Source organism: Pongo abelii, chromosome 11, assembly GCF_028885655.2.
Source record: "Pongo abelii isolate AG06213 chromosome 11, NHGRI_mPonAbe1-v2.0_pri, whole genome shotgun sequence".
Classification (NCBI taxonomy): domain Eukaryota; kingdom Metazoa; phylum Chordata; class Mammalia; order Primates; family Hominidae; genus Pongo; species Pongo abelii.
In genome coordinates, this window is record NC_071996.2 from 94247581 (window position 1) to 94275179 (window position 27599).

The following is a 27599-nucleotide window of genomic DNA, read 5'->3' on the forward strand; positions in this document are numbered from 1 at the left end:
TACATATGAAGAAACCGAGGCTCATAAAGGCTAAGTAACTGTCCACGGTCATACAGCGAGTAGGTGATGGAGCTGAAACTCACACCCAGGAAGTTCAGCTGCAGAGTCCATGCTCTTAATGATAGTCCTGCTGACTTTCCATGGTCGCTGTGAGCATCAAAGGATACTACTGATACAAAAGCCCTTTCAATTTTCAAAATAATTGGGTATGATATTGAAGAATGTGTAGGTTTGGAATGAGGCAATCTGAAAATGACCCGGACAAATAATCGAAATGATAATCAGTATTCCTGCCATGTGTTGAGCTGCTCAACAGTGCAGTGACATGAACCAGCGTGACATAGAGCAAGGACATTCATTTCTAAAGTCATAGGTGATCATTACATGGTGCTGTCAAGTCAAAGGAAAAGTGATAGCAGCCATGACAATGATTTTTCCCCACTGTGGAAGGTGGGAGAAGATACTGGAAGGAAAGTATATTTCATCATGTTCACAGGATGGCAGGTAACTGACAGCTGCACATGGCCCTTCGCCTTTATGAGCACAAGAGAGAGGAGGAAGAGGAAGCAGTACAGCACAGGGGGGATACATGGCCAGTTAATTCTGTGGCCAGTTCAACTGTCCCCTGTACACATGCATCTGTGTCTGTTGTATATCCGTAGTGCAGAAAAATTTTAATAATCCCAATTTCTGAAGAGAGGCTATTCTGTTGTTCAAATTCTGCTTTGGAAGGAGTGGAGGGTGAAATGATGTGGCATACTGGGAAAGGTGTGAGCTTTTCGCTGACAGACCTGTTTGAACCTTGGTGACTTACAGTCACTGTGACCACTGTAAGGAATAGAGGTTTTCTCACCCATAAAATGGTCATCGTGGTACTTATCTTGTTGAGTTGTGGTGGGAATTAAGGGACATCTTAGTCCAGTGCCTATCACATGATGGAAGTGGAGTGCATGCTAGGTGCCCCGACTGTCTGAAAAACTTGGAAATCCAGAATCACTTTTTTTTTGAGGTTTCAGACATTGATGTTTTCTTTTTTTTTTGAGACAGAGTCTAGCTCTGTCCCCCAGGCTGGAGTACAGTGGCACCATCTTGGCTCATTACAACCTCCGCCTCCTGGGTTCAAACGGTTACTCTGCCTCAGCCTCCTGAGTAGCTGGGATTACAGGCACATGCCGCCACACCCGGCTAATTTTTTGTACTTTTAGTACAAACAGTGTTTCACCATTTTGGCCAGGCTGGTCTTGAACTCCTGGCCTCAAGTGATCAGCCAACCTCGGACCCCCAAAGTGCTGGGATTATAGGTGTAAGCCACCAAGCCTAGCCAAGACCCTGATATTTTCATTAGTTAGGTTTTTTCTCTTCTCCCCTTCCCTGCCTACTTCTTTCCCTCTTTCTGTATTCCTTTCATAGCAGTTCCTGTGTTTCATAGCAGATTCATTTTTGTTACATTACTACTTTCAATTAACCATAGAAATATTATTTTAAAGACATATTGCAAATATTATCCCTTTAACACAGGACCACAGGACCATGCTGTTAAGAGAGTTTTATTAAGTCTGGAGAATGGTATATATTTGGAAAATACTTGTCTCATGACACAGTTTGTCTCAACGAAGATATGGCAGTATTGTATTATCCTGCTCTAAAATAAAGACTGCCTGAGGTGATATTTTTAGCCAGTATTTCAGCGTGGCATTGAACTCATATATAGTTCTTTAATTCATAGTCTGAAATGACTGGCTGCAGCCCAGGAACAAGAGTATAATATGATGGTAGTGTAGGCATGTCTTGGACTAGGCAGCAGAGACTGTGCCTGACAAACTTGCGGCCACCGTCGGCAGCCACGGTTTGTGGGACATCCTGGCCTCTGAATGAGTTCCTGACCCAAGGCCAGTGATTTAAGGCACAACTTAGATAAAAAGATGAGCAAGGCTAGATTCTTTCCTCAAGCTTTGAATTGAGAAATACTGAAAAAATAAGATATCAATGGGATCAAGATGCTGAGGGTGATGAAGTCAAGAGGAGGACATGATAGGCCACAGGCAAACAGAACCTATGAATAAGAGGCTTTGAAGCGGACAGCCGATGGAGTAGAAAGTGAGGGAACCAGCTCGCAGCAGGCGTGAAAGAAACAAGGGGGGAAGCAGAGACATGGGCAGGGGCGAGGCTCATTGATACCAGAACTGGAGAGGAAATCTTCACAAACTTGGGTTGTGTTGGTTCATAAGCCATCCTGGACCCATAGTCACCCTCAGGTCCCAGATTTGTTATAGCTTGGGATAGTTGTCAGGGGTTCCTAGGTGAGTTCATTAATACAGGAAATGGACCTGGATGCCAAGCAGCTGAAAGATCCTGACCAAGTCACTGTTCTCTGTCCTATTGTCATAGTCTTCGATGCAGAGCTTTGGGATGAAACTCTGCTTCTGCCACTGATTTAGAAACCTTGGGCAAGTTATTTAAAACCTTCTAATGTTTCCAGTTCTGTTCCCCTGTAAGATTAGGCTATTACCATCAATTTTATGTGTCTATTGCATATGCATCACAAATATGTTTCTGAGACTGGAGACATGAGATGCATACACTGAATTACATTTTTAAAAAATATAAGGCCCAGATAGACACCTAAGTCTGTTATTCACCTTATACTTGTAATTTTTACTTAGGCATTTTGCACAGTTTTGAACTATGTCTAAAAAACAACCAAAGCGTTTGGTAGACCATACTGTGTCTTTAAAAAAAAAAAGACCGAGGCCCTCTGCAAGGAAATTTGGGAAATCTTACAGATGTCTAATTAAAAACACCGTGGCATATGACATCTTAATGTCTTGTGATCAAATTCCCAGGGTCTGAGACCTAGGAAGGAAGTAGATTCCTCATATTGGAGTGAATAGCATGTTGTCATTTTTGAGGATTCCCACTGGTTTGTCTTGTATAGTCATTTTCTTAGTATCCTAGACTTTTAATATTAGTTTTATTAAGACATACCTTATGTGCTTATCTGAAAACTCACCAATTTCCTGTATACAAAGACCATTTTGGGTTGGGCACTGTGGCTAATGCCTATAATCCCAGCACTTTGGGAGTCTGAGGCGGGCCGATTGCTTTAGTCGAGGAGTTCGAGACCAGCCTGGGCAACATGATGAAACCCCGTCTCTACCAAAAATACAAAACTTAGCCAGGAATGGTGGCGTGTACCTGTAGTCCCAGGTATTCAGGAGGCTGAGGTTGGAGGATGGCTTGAACCTGGGGATCGGGGCTGCAGTGAGCCAGGATCGCACCACTGCACTCCAACCTGGGTGACAGAGCTAGACCCTGTCTCAAAACACAAAACAAAACAAAACAGACCATTTTGTAAAAGTTTTCAAGATGCTGGTATGGTAGGACTCATTAATGAATTTAGCCATGGTATTAACATATTTTATATAGATTTTCAAGTCCTCATTTGGCTCTTTACAGTAGCCAATAGATTCCAGTAGAGCCCAGCTAAACTTATATAATTATAATAGGTAATATTTATGGAATGCTTGCTGTGGGTCAGGTGCTGTGTTTGGTGTTTTGACACACAACCTCATTTAATCCTCAGAATTAGATGAGGGAGGAGCTAGTATGCTTCTTCTTGTAAAGATGAGGAAACTCAGGCCAGGCGCGGTGGCTCACGCCTGCAATCCCAGCAAGTTGAGAGGCCGGGGCAGGCGGATCACCTGAGGTCAGGAGTTCAAGACTAGCCTGGCCAACATGGTGAACCACCTCTCTACTAAAAATACAAAAAAATTAGCTTGGCGTGGTGGCGGGCACCTGTAATCCCAGCTACTCGGGAGGCTGAGGCAGGAGAATTGCTTGAACCAGGGAGGTGGAGGTTGCAGTGAGCCGAGATTGCGCCATTGTACTCAAGCCTGGGCAACAAGAGTGAAACTCCGTCTCAAAAAAAAAAAAAAAAAAAAAGATGAGGAAACTGGGACATGGAAAAGTTAAATAATGTGCCCACATTCACACAAAACTAGAGAATTTTGCCAGCTAATTTGGAGCCAAGGCTTACACAATATTTCAAATACATTGAAGAATTATTATTACGAAAGGACATAGGTAGAATCTGAGTAAAGAGCTTCAATACCATACTTAGGTCAGAATGATATGGGTTCAAATCCCATCAGTTTCATCATCTAAGCCCCTCATCCCCCACTGACTTTTCACTTCAAAACTGCTTTTGGACTCAAGCTCAGACTCCTTACGTGAAGTTCAGAGGCTCTCTACAGTTTGATCTCAGTCTTTTTTTTTTTTTTTTTTTTTTCCTGGCTTTAGCAAGAATTTTTTATTTCAGTCGTAATTACTCAGGGGATGTCTTTGTTTTAGGGAAGCTGTTCCATTCTCTGTCTTTGGTATGTGCTTGGGTAGGCCTTTGTGCCTCTGTCTGTGTTTTAATCTGTATTGTAGCGTGTGTCAGAATTCCCTTCCTTTTTAAGGCTGAACAATGTTCCATTGTATGTATCTACATTTTATTTATCTATTCATCTGTCGCTGGACACTTGGGTGACTTCCTCCTCTTGGGTATGGTGAATAATGCTGCTACAAACATGGGTGTGCAGATATCTGTTTGAGTCCCTGGCAAATTGTACTTAAAAAAATATATTTTGAAGAAGATAGCTTAGCTTAAAAAAAAAGGAAGAAAGAAAGGTGGCTGGGTGGCATTCAGCTATCACCTGAAACCTAACATCTTGTGTCACTCTTTGGGGGATCTTTGTCCAAATCATGCCCATCTTTTTAGACCGCTCAAGCTGTCTGTCTTCTCTGGAGCTTTCTCAGACCTCTGCAGTTCATAGTGACCTTTCTTTATCTAACCCTTGTGCACTCATTAGACAGTAAAATAATCAGACTAATGGCTCATTTAGCCAGCAATCACATCCTGTTTCATCTGTTTTAATGTCTAGAGACGTTAACTCTTAAATTTTATGTTTTTCTATCTAAAAGACTCACTTCCTAAGCTATATTATAAACTCCCTAGGCACACAGACACTGGGAGCTTTGTATCTTTCCTACCATGCCCAGCATGATGTTTTGCATAAAGTTAGCCCTTAATAAATTTGTTGCTTGCAGGTAAAATGGTTTGTAACCTAAAATCACTCTATCAGTCAGTGTGATTGTGCAGCCTTGTGATGGGTTCTTACCTGAATCCTGGCCCATCCTGGATTTGAACTATAGATTGGTGCAAAAGCAATTGTGATTTTTGCTTTGAAAGTAATGGCAAAAACTGCAATTACTTTTGTACCAGCCCAATACTTTAGAGGCAAAAGTAACATGACTTGGAGACCCTTGGAGATGCAGAGGACTCCTATACCTTCTCTAATATTTCTTTGATGTTATTTTAGACTAATTCGTATTAAGATATTTAGATAAATATTGCCTTTTATATCGCCACGTTCCTGATTTATTTCTCTGAAGCTAAAGAATGATTATGATTGAATCTTTTCTGGTGAGATCAAACATTTTCCCTGTAACTAGAAGATCTTTTCCTTTCCTGTTTTGTTTATTCCTGGTGGTAGAAGGATTTCTCGGGTGGTAAAATGGGAGGCTTTTGGCTAACAGAGGAGCGCTTTATTACACAAAGGTTGAAGATGCTTTGTGTGGCATTGTGCAACACAAGTTTCCTCCGTTCTTCTTTCGTGCTTTTTATCAAAGCTTCCCAGGCCTAACAGACGGATTGCATGCTCTAGTGAAAAGAGAACAGATTCTTGTCTCCTTGTCTTGATTTCACTTCTGCTAGCTAATGTGGTTGTATCACTTAACTTCTTTGTGCTCCTTTGTTATGGACATTAAGATAGAGAATTTGTATCTGTCTCTTGGGGATTTGGGAGTAGTTTAGTAGAAAGGTGCGTAAGTGTATATTCTATGCCAGCTGTTCAATAGATTGAGGATGAGTTTTTAAGGAACTCCAGAGACATGTAAACCAATAACTGAAATTCATCCTGAAGAAAATAAGGAAGCAGGTAGGTAGACAGATTGGATGCCTAGTTAGAGCCCAGCAAACAGAGGCTTTAAAAATAGGTTTTGGGAGAATTCGATATTTCAAAAAAGGCATCAGAGTACATGATGGCAAAAATAGGTCATTATGGGATTTTCTTACGTGTATTTTATGGTGTAGTTATACATTTTAATATCATATGAGAAACTGAAATGTAAACCTTCAGGATTTAGGGCTTCTAAAGATCTCTATGTTACCCTGGGAAGAATTATGATATAAAAGATATTAAAACTATTCTGACTTTTTAAAAAAAGTTTTATATACAGACTTGGAAATATTCTGACTGTTCTGTGTATGTGTGCTAATGTTTCATTTATCTGCCTTTGCGAAGGAATGTTACACATTATTGAGACTTACATAATATTAAAGCTGTGCTAAAATATTTAACTCTTTGGTTAGATATCATTCTAAAATGTATTGCATATATCCTTGTCATCAAAAACAGAATACACTCATTTTGGCTGTTGATTATTACCCTACGTTCCCAATTAGTGCCGTAATAAAGCAGTCAGGGCCGGCTAAGCCATGGGGCTGTTGGGTCTTACTATAAATATTTTTATACTTTGATAATTATCTTCATCACTTCTTACTTATTTTCTTTCTTTCTTTGTCCCTCCCTACTCTTCCTTTTCTATTAGTGGCCGTTGTTTCTCAGCTTGCAGAGGGAGTCTTAACCTGGTATATCACATGTATGCAGACTTCACTGTGCATGTGTGTTTTTCCAAGGAGAAGAGTCATTGCTTCCGTTGGTATCTCAAAGGGATCAACAACTAAAGAAAGGTTAAGGAGTGCTGTGTAGCACAATTTCTTAAACTGCAAGTTTCATATCATTAATTGCTCATGAAAATCATTTAGTGGGTTAAGGCCAAGAGTTTTTAAAAATTTTGTAAGAAATATTAGAATTGAACAAAAGATATCAATGTATCACATATAGTAAAGGGTACTTTTGGTTTTGTGAAGTTTTTATCTTGTGTATGTGTGTGCACATAAATAGACACACATACACACACCTGGTTGTGATGAAAATTTTATTTCTTATATATGAGTTGTAATCAAACATTTCAAATTCACAGCTATAGTATGGCCCTTTTTGCCTCTTCCAATTTACAGATGTTGCTGCAGTTTTTCTGTAGTCTATTGAGACTATGCCAAGTTTATTAGAAATGTGGCTAAAATGAGAGTGAGGCTAGAAGGACTTTTCTTTTTAGTTCCATAGGAGTATTTAAAGGGGAAGGTGAAATAGAAGATAAGCCAACAGCAGCACTAGCAGGTTGTTGCAATTGAGAGTAAAACCTGGTCCTGTGAGTCTGGAAGGGAAGGGCTACAGACATTGGTTTTCAACCCTGGTTCCACATTAGTTTATGTTGGGTCTCTTTCAAAAAAGCACTGACCGCTGGCCCTTCCCTACATCATTGAAGTAGAAGCTCTGAGGATTAGAGTTCTGAAAGAACTTTCTTATAGAATAAAACACGTGGCCTTTAGGTTATATTTTGACTACTCAAAGGCTTTTCTTTTGGCTTCTGAACAGTGGTCTGGAGAGTGGAGGTGGCTAGATTGAATGTCCTCCAGAAAAGACCTCTGTTTTCACGGTGATTATGCTAAGAACACTCAAGTATTATTTGATTATTTACAAGACATCTGTTTTGAAATGCTAGAGATACTTGAAATCTAGGAAGGTCGAGATGGTTTTGACTTAAGAATGTTTGTGCATTCTTGATTCAGTGTCTGCCCTTGAGAAATGAAATATAACCTTGCTCTCTGTATGTGCCAATTATAGAAAGGTAGAGCTTGTTTTCTTCTCCCTCTTCCCTTTTTCTTCTCTTTCATTCTTGTTTGCTTCTCTTCCCTCCCACATCTCTTTCCTTTCTTTTCCCTTCCTGGGTGTCAGAGGCTGGCCCACTGAGCAGTGGCATGGAGGGAGCTTTCCATTGTCATGTTAGTGGTGGCCTGGACCTGAGGGCTTAGGGGAGCTGAGGTTCAGAAACATGGAGAGGTGAGCCCAGAAATGGCTGGGCTGGTTACTTCATAATGAGTTGGTTTACCATCCTTTTTAGAGCGTGATGCAATAAGAAAATACCAACTGTAAATAGTAAGCAGTTGTTTATTAAAAAAATGACATCTGATTCACAAGTCCAAATGTTAATTGATGTAAAAATGAACTGTCTGGTCACTATCATTCTGATCCTTGAAAAGGAGATTTAATCTGGTGCTGTAGTCACCTGAATGTAGAATTGGTAGCTACCTAAAACTAGAGTAGAATTTTAAGCCCCACCCAGCAATCAGCTGTTATCAGGAATGTCTTTCTGTGTCTCAGAGGAAGGAGAGTTGTGACTGTGAACATTTGAGTTATTCTACTGGCCCGTGTAGGAGTATTTAAACCTTTGGCTAATGCACATAGTACTTCGAGGAAGAAATCCATAAACAGAAAGGGCAGGTATAGGATGAACCTGTTAGGAGTTCAAGGTTAGAGGATAAAGAGGATATCTGAACTGTATAAAGTGGAATGGAGAGAGAAAGCGTAGTTTCTTTTAGTGTTTGCTTATTTAGGTGGATAAAACTTGTCCTGCTTGGCACCATTTTTAGTTTGTTGAGTCATGTAGGTATTGATGAAAAGAGTCAAACTCTAAAATATTTAAAGAGATTTATTCTATGCCAAATATGAGTGAGCATGGCCCATAACACAGCCCTCCTTGGGAGATCCTGAGAACATGTGCCCAAGATGATTGGGACATTTTAGGCAGATATGAAACTTCAGCCTAGAAAGGTAGATCAGCTCGAAGCAGGGAGGCTTCCAGGTTATGGGTAGATTTAAAATTTTTCTAATTGGCAATTGGTTAAAAGAGTTATCAATAGAAAGGAATGTGTGGATTGCTATAAGAGGTTGTGAAGACCAAAGTTGTATCACACAGATAAAACCTCCAGATACCCAGCTTCAGAGACAATAGATTGTAAATGTTTCTTATCAGACTTAAGGTCTGTGTCGATGTTAATGCTGGAGAGGTATAATGAGGCATGTTCGACCCTGAACCAATCTTTCAGGTTAAATTTTAGAGTACCCTGGCCTAGGAGGAAGTCTATTCTGATGGTTGAGGGGCCTTAAAATTTTATTTTTGGTTTACATAGGTGTATCAGTTACTGTTGCCATGTAACAAACTACCTCTCAGAAATTAAAGGCTTACACCAACAGCCAATTATTTGCTCATGATTCTCTGGGATAGCAAGTTAGCCTGAGTTTAGCTTTGTATATTTTCTGCTAGTCTCACCTGGAATCACTCATGTGGCCTTAGGGATCTGGTGTCCTTACTGGGGCTGGATGGTTTAAGATGGCCTCACTTATGTCTGATAGTTAGCATAGCAGGCTGTAGGTCAGGATACCTTAGCTCTCCACAGGACCTCTCTGACAGGCTAGCTCAAGCTCATTCACATCATGGCTTCCAGCCACAGTCATAAAAAAGGAGACACATCCTAATACGCAAATGCTTCTCAGGCTTCTACTTGTGTCTCATTTGCTAACGTCCCTTTGGTTAAATCAAGTCACAGGGACAAATTCAAATTCAAGGAGTGGAGAAAGAAACTCTATCTTTAAAGTAACAAAGTCACATTTCAAATGGGAAGTGCATGCAGGGATGGAAAGAATTGTTCTGGATGTTTTTACAGTCTACCAGAGTCAAACGACATTTAGGGATTTGTTAAATGGTAATGTTACTGGAAAGGAGTCCCAATCCAGACCACAAGAGAGGGTTCTTGGATCTCACGCAAGAAAGAATTTGGGGTGAGTTTATACAGTAAAGTGAAAGCAAGTTTATTTAAAAAGTAAAGGAATAAAGAATGGCTACTCCATATGCAGATCCATTTTTATGGTTATTTCTTGATTATATGCTCAATAAGGGGTGGATTATTCATGCCTCCCCTTTTCAGATCATATAGGGTACCTTCCTGATGTTGCCATGGCATTTGTAAACTGTCATGGCACTGGTGGGAGTGTAGCACTGAGGATGACCAGAGGTATTCTCATCACCATCTTGGTTTTGGTGGATTTGAGCTGGTTTCTTTACTGCAACCTGTTTTATCAGCATCGTCTTTATGACCTGTATCTCATGCTGACCTCCCACCTCATCCTGTGACGTAGAATGCATAATCGTCTGGGAATGCAGCTCAGTAGGTCTCAGCCTTATTTTGCCCAGCCCCTATTCAAGATGGGGTTGCTCTGGTTCAAACACCTCTAACAGTAACACATGGCATACAGGCTGATTAAAATACTAAGCACTGAGTATAGTATATTTGGTGTTATATTTCAATGCAAGAATAATTATATGTGTTTCAGTGGCTTGTACCCTCCAATTAGTGATGAACATACCCTGTGTGATTCGGTCATTTAGTTAACAAATATTTATTGTACATCATGGTGGGCCAGACACTGTTCTAGGTGATAGAGATGCAGCTGGGGGAAAACAAACACACGTAATTCATATGTATAACAGTCACAAGGAACAAAGAGAAACTTACAACTTATTACTGTGGCTTTTGATTTTGAATTTGAGGCAACAGAGTTTGTTCTCTATGCAAGAATGCCACAGAGGCAGATTTTTATCAAGAATTTAGCCACTGTGAAGTTTGGTTTTAAAGAGCAACTCAGTAAGTGGTTTTTCTGCTAACAGCAAGTCAATATATTTTAGAAACTATTGTATTCAAGAAATTACCTAAAAAGGGAGAAGGATTCAAATAGTAGTTTTCTACTTAAAGAAGGTTGATTTTTTTAACCACTAGATGTTAAAGAAATAACCAATGGCTATATTTTCATATTTACCGAGGCTACTAATTCTAATGCATTAGCTAGAAGCTATTCAGACAAGTATTCAGTGTCAGGCGTCTCCCATCTGATGTTTGCTTGTGACATTGTCCTTGGGAGACATCTCCCATCTCCTAGGTGGGTTGCAGCGTGAGGACAACCAGAAAACCTTGAGAAAGTCTTGTCATTGTTTGTGAGGCCAGATTAATTGGGTCCTAGTGATAGAATGTTAGAAATAAATGTGAAAAATTGCATGGGAACTGAGAGTTTTCTTTTACAACAGCAATCTTGTCCACCCTTGACAAGATAATATTTGTTCACCTTTGACAAGATAGTATTCTTACAGGATGAAAGTGTGTTTATATATATATATATAATCTGTTCAGTCTTCCTAGTTGGGAGAAAGTCCTTCATAATTAATATCATTGTGACCCCTGTAAAAAGAAAAAAAAAAAAGTCAGCAGAACATTTCTACATTCCTTCATTTTCTATTCCGTTTAATTTTCTAGAAATATCTGACAGTCTTTTTGAATCCCAGTGGTGGTAATACTGGAAAAACTTGTTGCTCTAAAAATGCTACCTTTTGTGGGATGACATTGGAAAGGTGGGAAGTTGGAGGTCTTTTTTCCTCTTGTTTCTTTCTTTCGTTTATGAACCTTTTTCTTTTTAAAAGTTTTATCGCTTATCACTTTATCACTTAGTTTATCACTTTACCACTTTTGTTGGCACCTTTTTTCCCCCTCCTGTCTTTTATGATGTTGAAACTGAAGGGGAAAATGGAGCTGCCAAGATAAGTTACAGTTAAGTGACGTTTGCTTGTGGCATTGTCCTTGGCATTGCACAGAAGGAACTAAACCAGCATCACTGGTGCTGCCAGGAATTTAGGGTCGAAGTAGAAAGGAAGAGAAATTGTGTTCCGGTTTAAAGTTCAGTGAGAAAAGTTTAGCACATGCTAAAATGTAGCATTGATCCCTCAGAAAGTACATTTAAATTTTACATTAAATGTAAATTTGACATTAAATTTAAATGTTGACATTAAATGTACTTTCTGGAAAGTACATTTAAATTTGACACTAAAACTCTGATATTATATTATATTATATTAGATATAATGAGATTATGTGGTTTGAATGTCCAAGAGATACCTGTAGCTCTGATACTGAATTGAACGTGATCTGAGCTCATTGTAGAAAGATTGACAGACTTGCAGAGGGCCAGTGTCAAAGGGAAGGCCCTATGAGGTGTGGGTAGGGAGGAGGGGGACCCTGGGTTACTGTTGACTAAAAAGGTGGAAGAAGATGAGAGAAGAAGGGGAACTATAGCTCTATCTAGAATCAGGGAGAGCATGGCTCTTGCTTACAGTTAGCAGTAGCTTGTGACAAAATTTGTGGAAAATATGACAGGGCTTTGGAGAACTCTTACCGAGAACTGTAAATTAGTTCAGAGATATATTTTGAAAGGATTTTAAATATATAAATGTATGCTTTCCATTTATCAGCAAAATAAATAGACATTGTTGACCATCTGTCTTCAGAGATGGAAAGCGTTCTTAAAATGTATACAATGAATGGTGAAGCAGAACTAGTGTTGATTTTAAAAGGTTGAAACCATACAACACTAAAGCTTAAGACGTTAAAATACATTTTGTGTACTAACTAATGGGCGTGTTTTCTTCTTTCTTTTGCAGACATACATTGGAAGTGTGGTTATATCTGTTAACCCATATCGGTCTTTGCCCATTTATTCACCAGAGAAAGTGGAAGAATACAGGAACAGAAATTTTTATGAACTGAGCCCTCACATGTAAGTACTGTACTAAAGCATTAAGTTTCTCTTTTACTTCAGAGATGTGTAGTTGACAGATGTGTGCAGCTGTCTCCTTTGAATTTCAGAATAATGTTTTTGTCAGTTTTTTTTTAAAGTTTGATAAAAGTGTGAAGACTTTAATTGTTATTCTTTATTTTAAATTAAAAAAAGGCAGAATACTTCATTTGACGTCAGACACTTCTGAAATATTTGGATTCAGGATGTAAAATATTTTCTGTTCAAAATTCTTTGCAAGTAGCAGCTGCTGCTAATTATTTTTTCAAATAAAACAGGAATGTGCATTGTTTATTATTATAAAGAGCCTAAGCAGCTTTTTCATAGTGTTGTTGGGCCAAGAAAAATCCTGAGTGTTGGGTTGTGTCATGGTGTTTGGGTAAAAGGACCAAACAATACCTTCAGTTTGTAATTTTTGCAGACATTGTTCACCAGATGCGTGGGATAGGCCAGTGATTTCACTTACTCTGGAAAGTCACTTGTTTGATTTTTCTGAAGAAGGTCACTTGTTAGTGTAAATAATTCCTTCACAGTACCTGTAGATTCTGTTTGTCTGCTCTTTCAGAGTTCTTCGTTGACGTGCTTAAGAGATGTCGAAATGATTTGGCCACTTTATACCACTACAATTTTGTTTTCTAGTCTGAATGACTGAAACATAACACTGGAAAAGTTTTCCTAGATTTGGTAGATCAGTGGTAGAACCGGGTTATTCAACCCTCGAACTTTCATTCCTCCAAATAAAAATATCTGATAAAGAAAGTTGGAGAGAGAATACCCAGAAATTATCACAAACAATACCTTAAACTTTTTATTTCTCAAAAAACTTTATTTATTCTTATGTTACATTTACTGATCCAAGACAAATATGTTCACTATTTACATTCTCATGTCCACTACTGAGTTTAAAGAAAAGGAAAGAGTGATATGCTAAGTTGGGCCAAGTCATGTAATGAGTTGAGAGCCTCAGACTTCTCTGCTTGTTGCTTAGGCAGAAACATTTCCTGCCTCGTCTCCTGTGGGCATGCAAGCATTTTTACCAGAATTCACGTACTTATGATTGTCAGTTGCTACAAGTGGCCCACGGTGTCTTGCAGATGGGAGTTGGTTGATGCAGCATAACATCTTTTATGCAATAAACTGTTGAATGCAGATTTAGAATATTTGTGAACTGCTGCTGAACGTGGGCTGGGAATAACGTGTGCAGAAGTGCCTTGGAAGGTGTCAAGCGTTCTACAAAGTTATGTTGTTCGTTATTACCACCATTGCTATTACTTTTTCGCAGTAGCATCATCCTCTTTCTCTCAAAACAGATGATATGCTGAAAACAACCCCAAATTGTCATGAAATGCACATAAATACATGTGCATATAGATATTGATTAGGAAATGTTCAGTAAATGTCTTGGTTGTAGAAAAGATTTATTGGTCATTGGCATATTGGTAGTGGGGCATTTGAAAATGGTTAAGCTGGTAACTTGGGTCGCTTCTAGAGTTGAGACATTTTCAGTCTTTTTACTGAAAGCGGTAGTACTCAAAATGGGGCAGTTTAAAACCCCAGGGGACAGTTGACAATGTCTGGAGACATTTTTGATTGTGAAACTGGGGGTAGGAAGGTGCTTGCTGCTAGTGGGTCAGGGATGCTGCTAAGCATCCTTCAAAGCATATGCAGCCCTTCACAGTAAAGCATTATCTGTTCACCATGTCCATAGTGCCAAGGTTAAGAAACCCTGAAATGAAGTGAAAGAACCTGCAGAAAGTCTTCATTATGTCCTAGCAGAAAGGATTTTCTCTGTATGATTAAAGATTGGCTTTATTAATTTTGATAGAACATAAAATCTAATAATTAAGGAGCATATATATACCACTGTCCAGATGCTTATTTTAGTTTCTCTTGATAATGCAGCATGCAGTGATATATTTGGGCTGTTTGGAACTAAAGATTATTTATTATTTAAATGTATGAAAATGGTTATTAGTGAATAAATCTGTTGGTATATTTTACCAGTCAAGCAAGTTCTGATCATTTAGTTTTCTTCTAGAAGTAAATATTGCAAGTGATCTTGTTTCATTTTGCCTTAAGACAAATAACATCTGAAATTTGTTTTATGAAGTTATCCTGATAGTTAAGCCCCTGTGATGAAATACTTTATTTGATACCTGAATATTTTAAATTCTAGTCCTCAAAGCCCCACTTCTCAAAGTATGGTGCTTGGACCAATTGTATCAGAATTCCCCCAGGGGCTTATGAAGAAATCTGGATTCCTAGGTCTTACTTCTCATAAGCCAGGAATCTACGTTTTTCACAAGCTTTCTGGGTGATTCTTAGGCGCATGTAAGTCTGAGAACGTGTTGCTTTAGATCTATATTTAAGATGTTTTTCTTTCCTTTCTTAACTACTTACTGCAATTTGTGATCTTTAACAATAATAATAGTAATAATAAAAATATTTATGGCTAATATTTTACTAAGTACTTACTATACTGCTCTAAATACTTCATATGTTTTATAACTCATTTCATTATCAAAATAATCTTCTGAGGTAGGCACTATTACAAATGGGGGAATTGTCACAGAAAGATCAAGTAACTTATCCAAAGCTACACAGCTGGTGGGAGTGGAGCCGGGGTATTAACATTGGTTGCCCCTCTTAGCTGGAAATGGGCTTGCCATTTTCATGACAGGGCCTCTTCCTGTGCACTTCCACCCCACTACCCTTGGTTTGCCTGTGTTCCTGCACCACAAACCCTCCAGGATAAGCTTGACTGTGCCTCATTTACCTCCAGCAGTTGTCCACATGCTCTTTTTGCATTTTCAGCTTTAATCTCCACTCTGGGAATGTTTAGATATATAATGTTTGGGTAGATAGAGAATGTTTAGAAGTCTATTCTAGATCATAGAAGTTCATGCTCCAGAATATACATTTTTATCCTGGCGCCTGGAAGACTCCTGTAGGAGGCAGCATGGCACTGCTACTCTAGTTCACACCCCTCACCCCCAAGGAAAAGAACCACCACCAGCACTAAAATAAAATACACTCTCAATGTGCTTAGGATAAAGAAAATGACTTTTTACCATGGCCTACAAAGCACTACGTGGTGAGCAAAGTACAGTTTTACTAACGCATCTGAAGTTGCCAGATCCCTCTCCTTCCCTCCCATCTTGCTTGTTCTGTCAGTCCTCACCCCACCCTCACCACATTCCCTCCCATGAGAGCATCCTTGCATAGAATTCTGTGCCTTCTGCCTGGAATGCTTTTCCCTCCTTCTGCAAAGCAACTCGTGTTCTTCCTTCAGACCTCAAATTGCAGAAGACCTCTTCAGGGAGGAACCTTCCTCACTTGCTCCGTACTGAGGCTAGATCTGTTGCTTTTGCCACATTTACTATTTAATGTTTGTTTAAGGGATGATTTGTCTAAGAATTTGATAAGGGTTCGGTAAAAACATAGCGAACAGGACTTGGGTTCAAGTCCCAGGTCTTCCATTTACAAGCTATATAATCTTGAGCAAATTACTTGAAAAACTTCAACTCAAAGAAATTAAGTAATTAGCTTATTCAGTGGGAAAAGAATTATTAATTAACTCCTGGGATTTTTGTGAGGGCCAAATATGTAGTTGATATTTAGATAATGATCTAATATGTATAAAGTGCTTAGCATGGAATCTGCCATAACTCTGTGAGAAAGGAGAGCTATTTCTATTAACAATGAGAATTATAGGAATTGTTGTAATAATAAGGTATGTGGGACACATTTCCAACATTCTCACATGCTCTGTCTCACCACTTTCTGCATGGTGGGTCATTTTCCACTTCCTTTAGTGTATTTTCCTGCATTTTTCTTTGCGAATGTTCATCTTTGACGGTATTTTGAAACAGGGTCAATGCTAACTTGGTTCCCTACTAACACAGCCTGGCATTCTCAAACAGGATGTTTGTGATGTAAGGGGGTGAGATGACCTTAGCTTTTGATGCATTCTAACTGTAAATATTTCATGAATTTAGTTCCAGTTTGAATAGAAAGCAACTTAAGCAGCTGCTCAGACTACATGCTTTGAAAACTTTGCCAATTAACTTGCCCAATATTACATTTGAAATTTACTTGTAAATTTTTTTTTTTTTTTTTTTTGAGTCGGAATCTCGCTCTGTCGCCCAGGCTGGAGTGCAATGGCGCGATCTCGGCTCACTGCAACCTCCAACTCCCGGGTTCAAGCAATTCTCCTGCCTCAGCCTCCCAAGTAGCTGGGACTACAGGTGTCCGCCACCACGTCTGGCTAATTTTTGTATTTTTAGTAGAGACAGGTTTTCACCATATTGGCCAGGCTGGTCTCGAACTCCTGACCTCGTGATCCACCCTCCTCGGCCTCCCAAAGTGTTGGGATTACAGGTGTGAGCCACTGCACCCAGCCTTTTTTTTTTTTTTTTAAAGAGATGAGGTCTTGCTATGTTGTCCAGGCTGGTTTCAACTTCTGGGCTCAAGAGATCTTCCTACCTCCTGAGTAGGTGGGACTGTAGGCACATGTCACTGCACCTGGCTTACATTTGGAATTTAATTTGAGCTGTATTCACTGTTAGTCTGCAAAAGCACCCAGATACTTTTGTAATTTATATGTTTTGAAGGTGTCTACAATTTATCTTTCTTTAAATTTTAGATAATTAAAAAATAATTCAATTTTGTGTAAGTATATGACTTTCAGATCATGGAAGTGTATAGATTGGTTTCTTACCTATTTTCCTTTCAAAAATAGCTTTCTGTTATCATTTGTGGGTCTGTTAGTCCCCCAGACATGTAACTCCTCAGCTGGACGACTCCTCTGTGGCTCCTTTCCTTCTCTGAACTGTCCCTGTTATGTGTTAAGCCACATCTTTGAGCAGGGTGGCATCTGCAAGGAAATGTGGCTGTGCTGCGTGGCAGAGCCTATACCACCATTTGCTTTTCTATAGTTAGGTAAGTGATGTCTTTCCAGTATGATTTTTAACTTCTTTGAAAATAAGGAAGGTAAAAAATGTATTCCAGGGAGGACTGAGTACATTTCAGAAAACTCAGTAACTGGATTCATTGAGAACTGCCTCAGATTCCCAAACAGCATTGATAAGGAAAGGCTGAGAAGGGAGAGATGAGGGAAATAATCAAACTATAGGTTGAGCATCCCTTAATCTGAAAATCCAAAATCTTAAATGATCCAAAATCAGGAACTTTTTGATCACGACATGACACCACAAGTGGAAAACACCACTCCTGACATCCAAATGCAGTCAAAATGCAGTCATGCAACATAGAATTGATTCCATGTCCCTAAGAGAAAGGTAAAATTTCCTTCAGGCTATGTATATAAGGTGTATATTAAATATAAATGAATTTCATGTTTAGACTTGGGTCCTATACCCAAGATAATTTTGTATCTGCAAATATTCCCAAATCTGAAAAAATTTGAAATCTAAAACACTTCTAGTCCCAAACATCTTGGTTAAGCGATACTCAGTCGATACTTAATCTCCTTCCACTTAGTTGGAGTAGCATTGTGACAGTGCACCTTCAGATATTTTAGTTACCAAATCCACTGGCCTTTTTTGTTGGGTAATTGCGTTTTAACCTTGCAGCAGTTGATGCAGTTTATCACCAACAGATGGATCTTCTAAAATCAGATCATGTTACTCACCTTCCTAGAAACCTTCATGGGCTCCCTATTACTCCCAGTTCCTTTAGTGTAGTGTTCAAGGCCTTTTACAGTCTAGCTTTAGCTGTCCTCCCTGCTCTCCTCCAAACCCTACTACGCTCCTTTGTGGAATCTCCTGTTGAGTCAGAGCCATTCATGTCTTTTCCTTTCTACGTCTCATACCCTGTACCTTATCTCCACTGTTAAAATCCTGCCAGTCTCCTGTGGTCTGTCTGAAAGGCTTGGTCAGCCCCAGCAGAATCCACAAGGGACAACTGGCCCTGAGTTATCAGACCACTCATTTGGTCTTAAACACACCTCTTCTTGCTATGGTTGATTAGGTTTTGGTGTCACCCTCTTGAATGAGATAAAAGCTTCTGTAGGTTAGAAACTTTATCCTGCACATCTCTGTGGCTGTCTCCAGTGCTTTTCTCTTAAGAGCTCAATGACTATAAAACAAAAGAGGTTTTAAGTGATTTTTCATTACATTTTACCTGTGTTATGGCTGAGAGTTCAATGAAATAAAAATGTACTTGATAGGATACTTGTGGAGTTTATTCAAAATTTCATGCAGTACAATGAGAATTTTTTTTCATTTTTTAAAAAAAGCAAAGATATTTTTATGGTGCTCTTCAACTCTTAAGTATTTGTTCAGCTTCGATTTGTTCATGTTGTCTGTATGTCTATTGAAAGGAACTTGCCACCAGAAGAAGAGTGTATTGTGGTACCTGGCAACAAGCCCTCTGGTGGTCATAGCCCAGGAGTGAGCTGAGATGTGTCCTTAAGTTAGGATATAATGTGGTGGCCATATTACCTTAGGCATTGCAGTCACAAGGTGAAGCAGTCTTTCCATGTTAGTAAATTACAAACTCAGCAACAAATGTTAAAACTTAGAAAAGTGGCTTACAGCTTTGAATAATTTCTGGTTACCCTCACTTAAAAATGGGTAAGCAATTAGTGGTGGCACTTGGTATGGTGCTAATGTCGGTTATCCAGAAGTGAGCCCTCTGTCTGTGGACTCTTTGACCCCTACTTTTGGGCCAGACTGGTTTTTCAGGATCACATACCGTTGCCCATGAGTGGTGTTGCTATAATGCTTGTGTGTTTTGAGTCTTTGTTGATCCTGTTACCATTTTACTCCATTCAAGGTGAACCAAAGTAATTTTATAAAGAACATTTCTGACTATATCTCAAAATGTACCAGTGCTGTGGTTGAGTATACAGAAGTTAGGTTAAGATTCCAGGGCAGAAGACTCACACATTATTTCTTTTATGTAGTCAATTTTTTTTTTTCTGCAACAGAGTTGAAATTCTGTGAATTAAAGCTGTGTTTATTTTGAGTGCTCTTACTGCAACTAGATTCTGAATTCTCCTGTAGAGGTTGCTTGTGCAACTGGATGTGAAAGTGCTTTCTGAAGGGTGTGTGTGCGTGTGTGTGTTGATGTGATGTTGCTGAGGCTGTTGTGTTATTTCTTTCATTTTACTTTTGGAATAGTTGAGTCCTTAAATTGATCCAGTACGTCTCCACAAATAAGTTGCAGAAAAGAGTTTTATGCTTTCTCATCTAGCATTCTTTTTATTTATTGCTGTAGAAGAGATATTCATTTACTGAGCCAGTATTTATTGAGAGCTTACTATGTGCCAGGAAGTCTTTCAGGCACTGGGATACAGCAGTGAACGAAACAGATAAAATTCCTGTCTTCATGAGAGAGGCTAAACTCCAGCTTAAGTATTTAGAAGTCAAGATTGTACATACCATTGGTTAGAAGGGAAAAAGGGAAGAGCAGAGGAAGGGAAGCTTTCATGAAAAAAAAAAATTGAATCTTAAAGGATATTCTTATAAAACCCCCTTTGAGCCATATCTAAGGCAGTTTAAGTCAGTAGATGACAGGTTGTGGTCTGCAAGGCTTTGCATCTGTCCAGGCCTCAGATATATGCAAGTAGCTTGTACAGAAGGGGATTAGAGCTTTGTTTGCTCTCCAGTTTAGATGCCTTAAATAAACATCTCTTGTGTAATGACACCATCTTGAAAATAGCTAAAATTACCCTTTTCCTTTTATGCCTGACTGTCATGGGTCAAAATAAGCAGAAGGCAGGCACTGTGTTTGCAGTCAGTCTTGGGGGATATTTGTTTGATTCTGGACAACAAGGATTAGAAAACTTCTTGACTTAGGCGAGTTTCATATCAGCAGTGCAATGTCCATGTGGTGGTCAAGCTCTGCTGTTGACTTGAAGCTTCCTGAGGCTGGGTCTGCAGTGGGAAACATCTCTGGGGCTCGCACCTAATCAGCTTCTGTAAATGCTCCATGAATTGAACTTGCTGCCTTTGACTCTCAAAGTTTTCTTCCCAGTATGTTGCTTTTTGGGGCTGTTTTCAAAACGGCTTCTTTCAGCCGGGCGCGTTGGCTCACGCCTGTAATCGCAGCACTTTGGGAAGACGAGGTGGGTGGATCACCTGAGGTCGGGAGTTCCAGACTAGCCTGACCAACGTGGAGAAACCCTGTCTCTAATAAAAATACAGAATTAGCCTGGTGTAGTGGTGCATGCCTGTAGTCCCAGCTACTCGGGGGGCTGAGGCAGGAGAATTGCTTGAACCCAGGAGGTGGAGGTTGCAGTGATCAGAGATCATGCCATTGCACTCCAGCCTGGGCAACAAGAGCAAAACCCCATCTCAAAAACAACAACAACAACAACAACAACAACAACCCAGTTTCTTTCAGGATATATACTCTTAGCAGAAAGAGACCTCAGCTAATTTTTCTTCCAGATCATGAAGCTTTTAAAACTCAAAAGGAAGGTTGGTTTGATGCCAGCCTAATGTTTTTATCATGAAAATTGTTATGATGTAAGAATACATTTGTTAATTGAAAAGTGTTTCTGGTACATCTGTGCAGTTTCAGAATCCTAATTTCTAGACCCTCAATTAGAGTTTATCTCCCTTCTCACCAAATGCACATCTCAGACTCGAAAGAGTTTATTGTAAAAATGCTGTTTGTGAAGCCAAGCCTATGTTCACACCGGCATACATGATAATTTCAATGATACAATCTTAAAGGGAAAAGTTTGGTTCTCAGCAAAACAGCTGCTTCCTGCCAAGATGTGGCTGGCCTTTGACAGACTCTGAGAAGTTCTGCAACATCCTGGAAAAGATCCATTTCATCTGGAGAAGCAGCACTGAGGCCTCGGCCCTGAGAAGGATTAGTGTAATTACTTCATCCCTGACAGAGAGAGCTACAGTTGGAACCCACCTGGGAAGCCTTGTCTAGGGAGATGGGAGGGGTGCTGGCCCCACCCTTTGTTGTTGAAATTGGAATCTTTGCCACAATCTGTTGCTGGGACTGGTGTGGCGGGGTAAGTAGGGCCAAAGGAGCCCTGTGGGGGTTTGTCTGAACAGGGGCTGACAAAAGCTGGTGCCCATCCAGCCAGCCCGGGGAAGTTAGCAAAGCCAGGGATAATGAAAGAGTTCAGCAGAGCGAATATGAGGCCCAAGTCGTGAGACTGCGGAACTGAGGGTGGGGATGGGGCCACCACAGGGGCAGAAACTCACGTAGAGGGGAACAGGCCCAGGCGTACCAGCCCCAGGTTCCAGTTCCAGCCTGTCCCAGGGATCCCAGATCCCCAAGTGCAAGTGATTGTTCATTCATCTGATAAACATGATTAAGCATCTACAACATGTTGAGGTGCTGGGAATACAAAGATGAATTTGCCCTTAAGGATTCACAGGCTGGTGTGGGAGACAGACTGATAAATAAATACCGAAGGGAGAAAGTGGCCATAAAAAAAGGTGGGGCATGTCCTGGTTTGCCCTGGACAGCCCTGGTGATTCCTGTTGTAGCAGCATAATTATTAATAGTGCTCTTGGAATTAACAGAAGAGTCTGAGAATGAGCAGTAAGCGGTGTGGTCCCCTGGGAAATGGGGTACAGCCCTGCCTGAGGAGCTAGGAGATGGGATGGAGGACCCTTGGGTGATGAGTTTGCCGCATGGATAAAGAATAGGACTCTAGGCTCAGGAGAGAATTTTCTAGTCAGAGGGAACAGTGTTGACTCAGTCATTCATCATACGTTATTTGAGTGCCCACCGTGAGCCACGTACTAATGTACATACTGGGGACACAGTGGACAAAAATCTCGGCCTTTTTGTGCTTACATTCTAGCACAGAGAGAGACAAAACACAAGAGACATTAATAAAACAAATGGCATTTTAAATGGTGACAAGTGCTGTGGAGAAACTTAACGTGGGGAAAGGGCATCAGGGCTGTGGGGGAGTCAGGGGTGGTTTACTGTTTTAAATAGGGTAATCAGGGAGTGCTTTATTGAGATGTTATATTTCAGTATCATCCTCTAGGGGTAAGAGGGAGAGACATGTGATGTGTTGAGAGAAGAATGTTCTAGGCAGACGCAACAGCAGATGCACAGGTCTGAATGGGAGACAGACTGAGCTAGAACAGCGTGGCACGTCAGTGATCTAAGTTTGTGTGGTTTCCTAAGGTTGGAACCTAGGGTTCAAACTGAAGATGGGCAGATGAGGTGGAAGAGGAAGAACAGACCCAGGTCACAAAGAACTTTTGTGCTAAGGATTTTTAAGCAGGTAGGAGGAGAGAGAATATGAACCTTGGGATTTGAACTGCTGTGGGTGTACAGAAAAAGAGAAACTCAACGAGAGGTTTAGGTTTAGGGACTTGGTAGGCTTTTGCAGTAAGGGACAAGGACAGAAGGCTCATCTGAGGATGGGAGGGACACTTTAGAGGCAAATCCATAGGATGCAGTGGCTGACCAGAAAAGGTGAAGAGAGAGGGAGAAAGGGGGATCAGAGGGAGAAAGGGGGATCAGAGCCCAGCCACAATTCCTGGCTGGGAATGGAGAGGTTCAGAGTCCCAGGCAACTCCTGGAATTGCAATAGCCTGGAGATAGTCTTGTGAAGCAGCAGTGGGTACCTAGAAGAGCATGGCTCCGGGTAATTGACAGCAGATAATTGTATGTTTCTAACATCATTTCTGATACCAGGTGTGTGACTTTTTTCCCCCAACACCAACCAGTTATCTGACACTAACTGGGTGTCCGACAGTTCAATTTGTTTACTGGAAAGGGGTCCCCCAAGAGAGGGTTCTTGGATCTTGTGCAAGAAATAATTTGAGGTGAATCCACAGAGTAAAGTGAAAGCAAGTTTATTAAGAAAGTAAAGGAATAAAGAATGGCCATTTCATCCCATGAACAGAGCAGCCCTGAGGGCTGCTGATTGCCCATTTTTATGGTTATTTCTTGATTATATGCTAAACAAGGTGTGGATTATTCATGTGTTTTCCGGGAAAGGGATGGGCAATTCCTGGAACTGAGGGTTCCTCCTTGTTTTTTTTTAGACCACATAGAGTAACTTCCCAACATTGCCATGGCATTTGTAAACTGTCCTGGCGCTGCTGGTAGTGTTCTAGCATGCTAAAGCATTATAATTAGTGTATTATGAGCAGTGAGGGTGACCAGAGGGCGGTTTCCTCGCCATCTTAGTTTTGGTGTGTTTTAGCCAGCTTCTTTACCGCAACCTGTTTTATCAGCAAGGTCTTTATAACCTGTATCTTGGGCTGACCTTCTGTCTCACCCTGTGACTAAGAATGCCTAACCTTCTAGGAATGCAGCCCAGTAGATCTCAGCCTTATTTTATCGCGCCCCTATTCAAGATGGAGTTGCTCTGGTTCGAACACCTCCGACAAACTCAGTTCTGACACTAACTACACAGCACAGACCACACAGGTCAAAGGCTTAGTCCTACAAATGTGCCCCACTTCAGACACCAGCCACGAATGGGGTACCCTGACTACTCACACTTCTGCTCAGCCAACCCCACACATTTGGGGGTTTCCATGATCCTCAGGTTCAAGAATTTGCTAGAACAACTCACAGAACTCAGGATGATACGTTTTTTAACATTTACTGATTTATTATAAAGGATATAACACAGGAGCAGTCCAATGGAAGAGCTGCAGAGGGCACGGTGGGGGTGTGTGTGCACAGCCTCTGTGCACTCTGGGAATACCACCTTCCCAGCATGTCAGTCTGTTCACCAACCTAGACCCTCCATCCCCCCAAAAAAACAGAATTGTGTTCAAATTTTTATAACCCAATCTCCAGCTCTCCTCCCCTCCCTGGAGGTGGGGAGGTGGGGTTGAAAGATCCCCCCCCTCTAATCACAGGCTTGGTCTTTCTGGTAAACATCCCTATACTGATGCTACTGAGGGGCCCCACCTGAGTCCCCTCATTTGCATAACCTCAGGTATGGGCGAAAGGGACTTGTTATGAATAATACAAGATATTCCTATCACCCAGGAAATTCCAAAGGCTTTAGGAGCCCTGTGTCAGGAACCTGAGACAGACCAGATACATTTGTTTTTATACCACAGATGTGGACATGTGTATTATACATTGTTCTTAAGAAGCCGTAGAAAGCTTGTCCTGAAATACGCGAATGCTGGCTTCCTGAAGCCAGGTTATTGTTGGAGTTTCTGTATACAATTTTAGAAACCTGAATTAGTAGGCCACATTTTTCCAAGACATGTCTAAGGGTAGCAACAGTTCAACTCAATAAACATTTGAGTGTTGTGTGCCCAGGATCCCATCCAACCCCTCCAAGTCATTTCCCCTCTCTACTGCCTTATCTTTTTTCTTTCTTCTTCCATTCCCACCAACATAACATGCTGCAATGTTTCTCTTGATTCCACATCTCCTAGCTACCATGCCATTTGTTTCCTTTATTACCAAACTGTTTGAAAAGTTGGGTATGCTTATTGTCTCTAGTTCATCCCTTTTTCTTTTATAAATCACTCTAATTGGGCTTTCATCTCCCACTCCACTAAAACTTCTTTTCAGGATCATTTGTGACCTCCATGTTATCAAATCCCGTGGTCAATTTTGAATCCTCCTCTTCCTTTATCAGCAACATTTGACAACATGACCAGCTCCTTCCTGGAACCCTTTTAAAATTTGGCTTTCTGGCCTCCACATTTTCCTGTCTTTCCCCTGCCTTGCTGGCTGCTCCATATCCAGCCTCCGCATTCCCGTGGCAAGTCCAGGGGCTCCACTCTGGGACCTTTGCTTTTCTCCTCTGTAGGCATTATTTAGATGAGCCCACGTGGGCTTCAAATACCCTCTATGTGCTGACGATGCCTCCCGGATTTAGATCTTCAGCTGGATTTCTCGCCTGACCTGCAGGCAATCCAGCTATGTTGAGCTCTGCAACATCTCTTTGGATAAGGGGCGTCTCACACCTTAGCATGCTTCAAACCAGACTTAGGATTGCCCCACTCCCTCTTCTCTTTCTCACCTTGGTCAGTGGCAGCATCATCCTTTGGTTACTTGATGCAAAACTGTTTTTTTCCTTTTCTCCTACTGCACACTCAGTCCATCATCAGCCTGATCATCCTAACCACCTCCATAGCCACTTGTGTGTGTCCCAGGCCACTACCCTCCTTTGCTTGGATTATGGTGGTGGCCTCCTCACTGCGTCCCTGCTTCAACTCTCCTGTTGCCTCCGCCTCCCTCCCCTCAGCTGCCAACTTTCTTATCTTCATGAATGTTATGGCGGCTGCCTAGAGTGATCTTTTTTAAAGATCTCCATCAGATTGTTTTTCTTTGCTGCTCACAAAACCTGCAGTGACTCCCTTGTGGCCTGCATGGCTCCACTTGATCTGGGCTCTGGCCACCTCCCTGACTGCATTTGTTACTTCTCACCCTCTCTTCCCCAGCCACACTGTCCTCCTTGCTGCTGCTTGAACATGCCACTCTCAGCATCACTGTTGTACCTTAGAGGGGCTGACTTGTTCTGTTACTGCAATCAGGAATAGCAGTCCCTGAAATAGCAAGTCCTTCCTCAATCACCTGTTATTCTCTTAGACTACTTTATTTTTCTTCAGAGCATTTGTACTTACCTGACATCTCGCCATGGGCTCATTTTTTGTTACTTTATTGTCTTTTGCATTAGAATGTCATCTCCATGAGCACTTGCGCTTTATTTTACCATCCCTGTATCCATAGTAATTAGAACAATGCCTGGCACAGAGCAACCACTCCATAAACATTGGTGGAGTGAGTGAATGAATGAATAGACTGGTGGGGGGTGGGAGAGCTGCTGTTTGTTAGAAACTGTAGAAGACATGGTTTTGTCTTTAAGGATCGTCCATTCTAGTTGTGGGTTGGGGGTGGCTACTTAAGCCACATTTTAATGTAACAGTATACTTACAAGGAACAAGTTGGAAGTGCAGAAAAATTGGTGGGTTCAGAAATTCTGAAGGTGCCACTTGTGTTGAGTCTTGAAGAAGAAGTTTTTTTTTTTTTTTTAAAGACAGAATCTTACGCTCTCACCAAGGCTGGAGTGCAGTGGCGCGATCTTGGCTTGCTGCAGCCTCCACCTCCTGGGTTCAGGTGATTCTTGTGCCTCAGCCACCTGAGTAGCTGGGATTATAGGCATGCGCCACCACGCCTGGCTAATTTTTGTATTTTTAGTAGAGATGGGGTTTCACCATGTTGACCAGGCTGGTCTCGAACTCCTGACATCAAATGATCTGCCTGCCTCGGCCTCCCAAAGTGCTGGGATTACAGGCATGAGCCACCACGCCCGACCTGAAGAAGGAATTCTTGAAGTAGGTGGCTTTTGTAGTTTATAGAAGATAAGACAAAAGACCAGTTTTGGCCATGGCATAATGACCCTGAATGTTAGGAAAGGGAAACGGTATTAAGAGTTGAGAATGTAGAGCTATTTTTTAATTTTAATAAAACATTCCAATACCAATCTGCCTGAATCATTGGGAAGACTGAAGGATTGTGAAGGTTATTCCAAAGTAATAGGAGGAGAGTTTGGGATAAGGAAATTACTTAAAATTACAAACTATGTGTCTGGAAAAATTGCCATCTTGCATTTCGGTCATGAACTGGAAAAAATTTTCAGACTTGTTAAATATGCCTAAATGTATATGTGTATAAATGCAATTTTTTAATGAATGAGTGGTGAATGATTTAATGTTGAAATGATATAAGTGTAAACAGATGTTAATTCATTTGTTTTACAACAGAATTTCTAGTTGCTATTGGTGATGAGTCACAATGTAATTTAGGAAGGGGCAACATTTGATATGAAGAATGCTGATTTTAATCTTTATTAACTCTTATGAAGCCCTTTGAAGCCACCCCCTTAGTATATTAGTGTTCATTGGATGCATACGTGATCAGCTTGAGATCCAAAAAGAATATCCTTGTATCCTCAGTTACAGTAGGAACTTCCTAAGCCTTATAGATGACTTAGCCTGCTTTCACATAAATTTAACAATAGAGGAATAA

At 40.7% G+C, this 27599-nt stretch overlaps 1 protein-coding gene across 12 annotated transcripts in view; it reads left to right on the forward strand.

The window, feature by feature from the left end:
• The window catches only part of MYO1B (myosin IB), a 177958-nt gene that overhangs the window by 37340 nt on the left and 113019 nt on the right, over positions 1-27599 (forward strand). For all 12 annotated transcript variants that reach the window (XM_024243264.3, XM_063712923.1, XM_063712925.1 and 9 more), the window contains exon 3: positions 12493-12608. In XM_024243264.3, coding sequence (XP_024099032.2) covers positions 12493-12608 — 116 coding nt within the window. The remainder of the gene's footprint in view (positions 1-12492; positions 12609-27599) is intronic.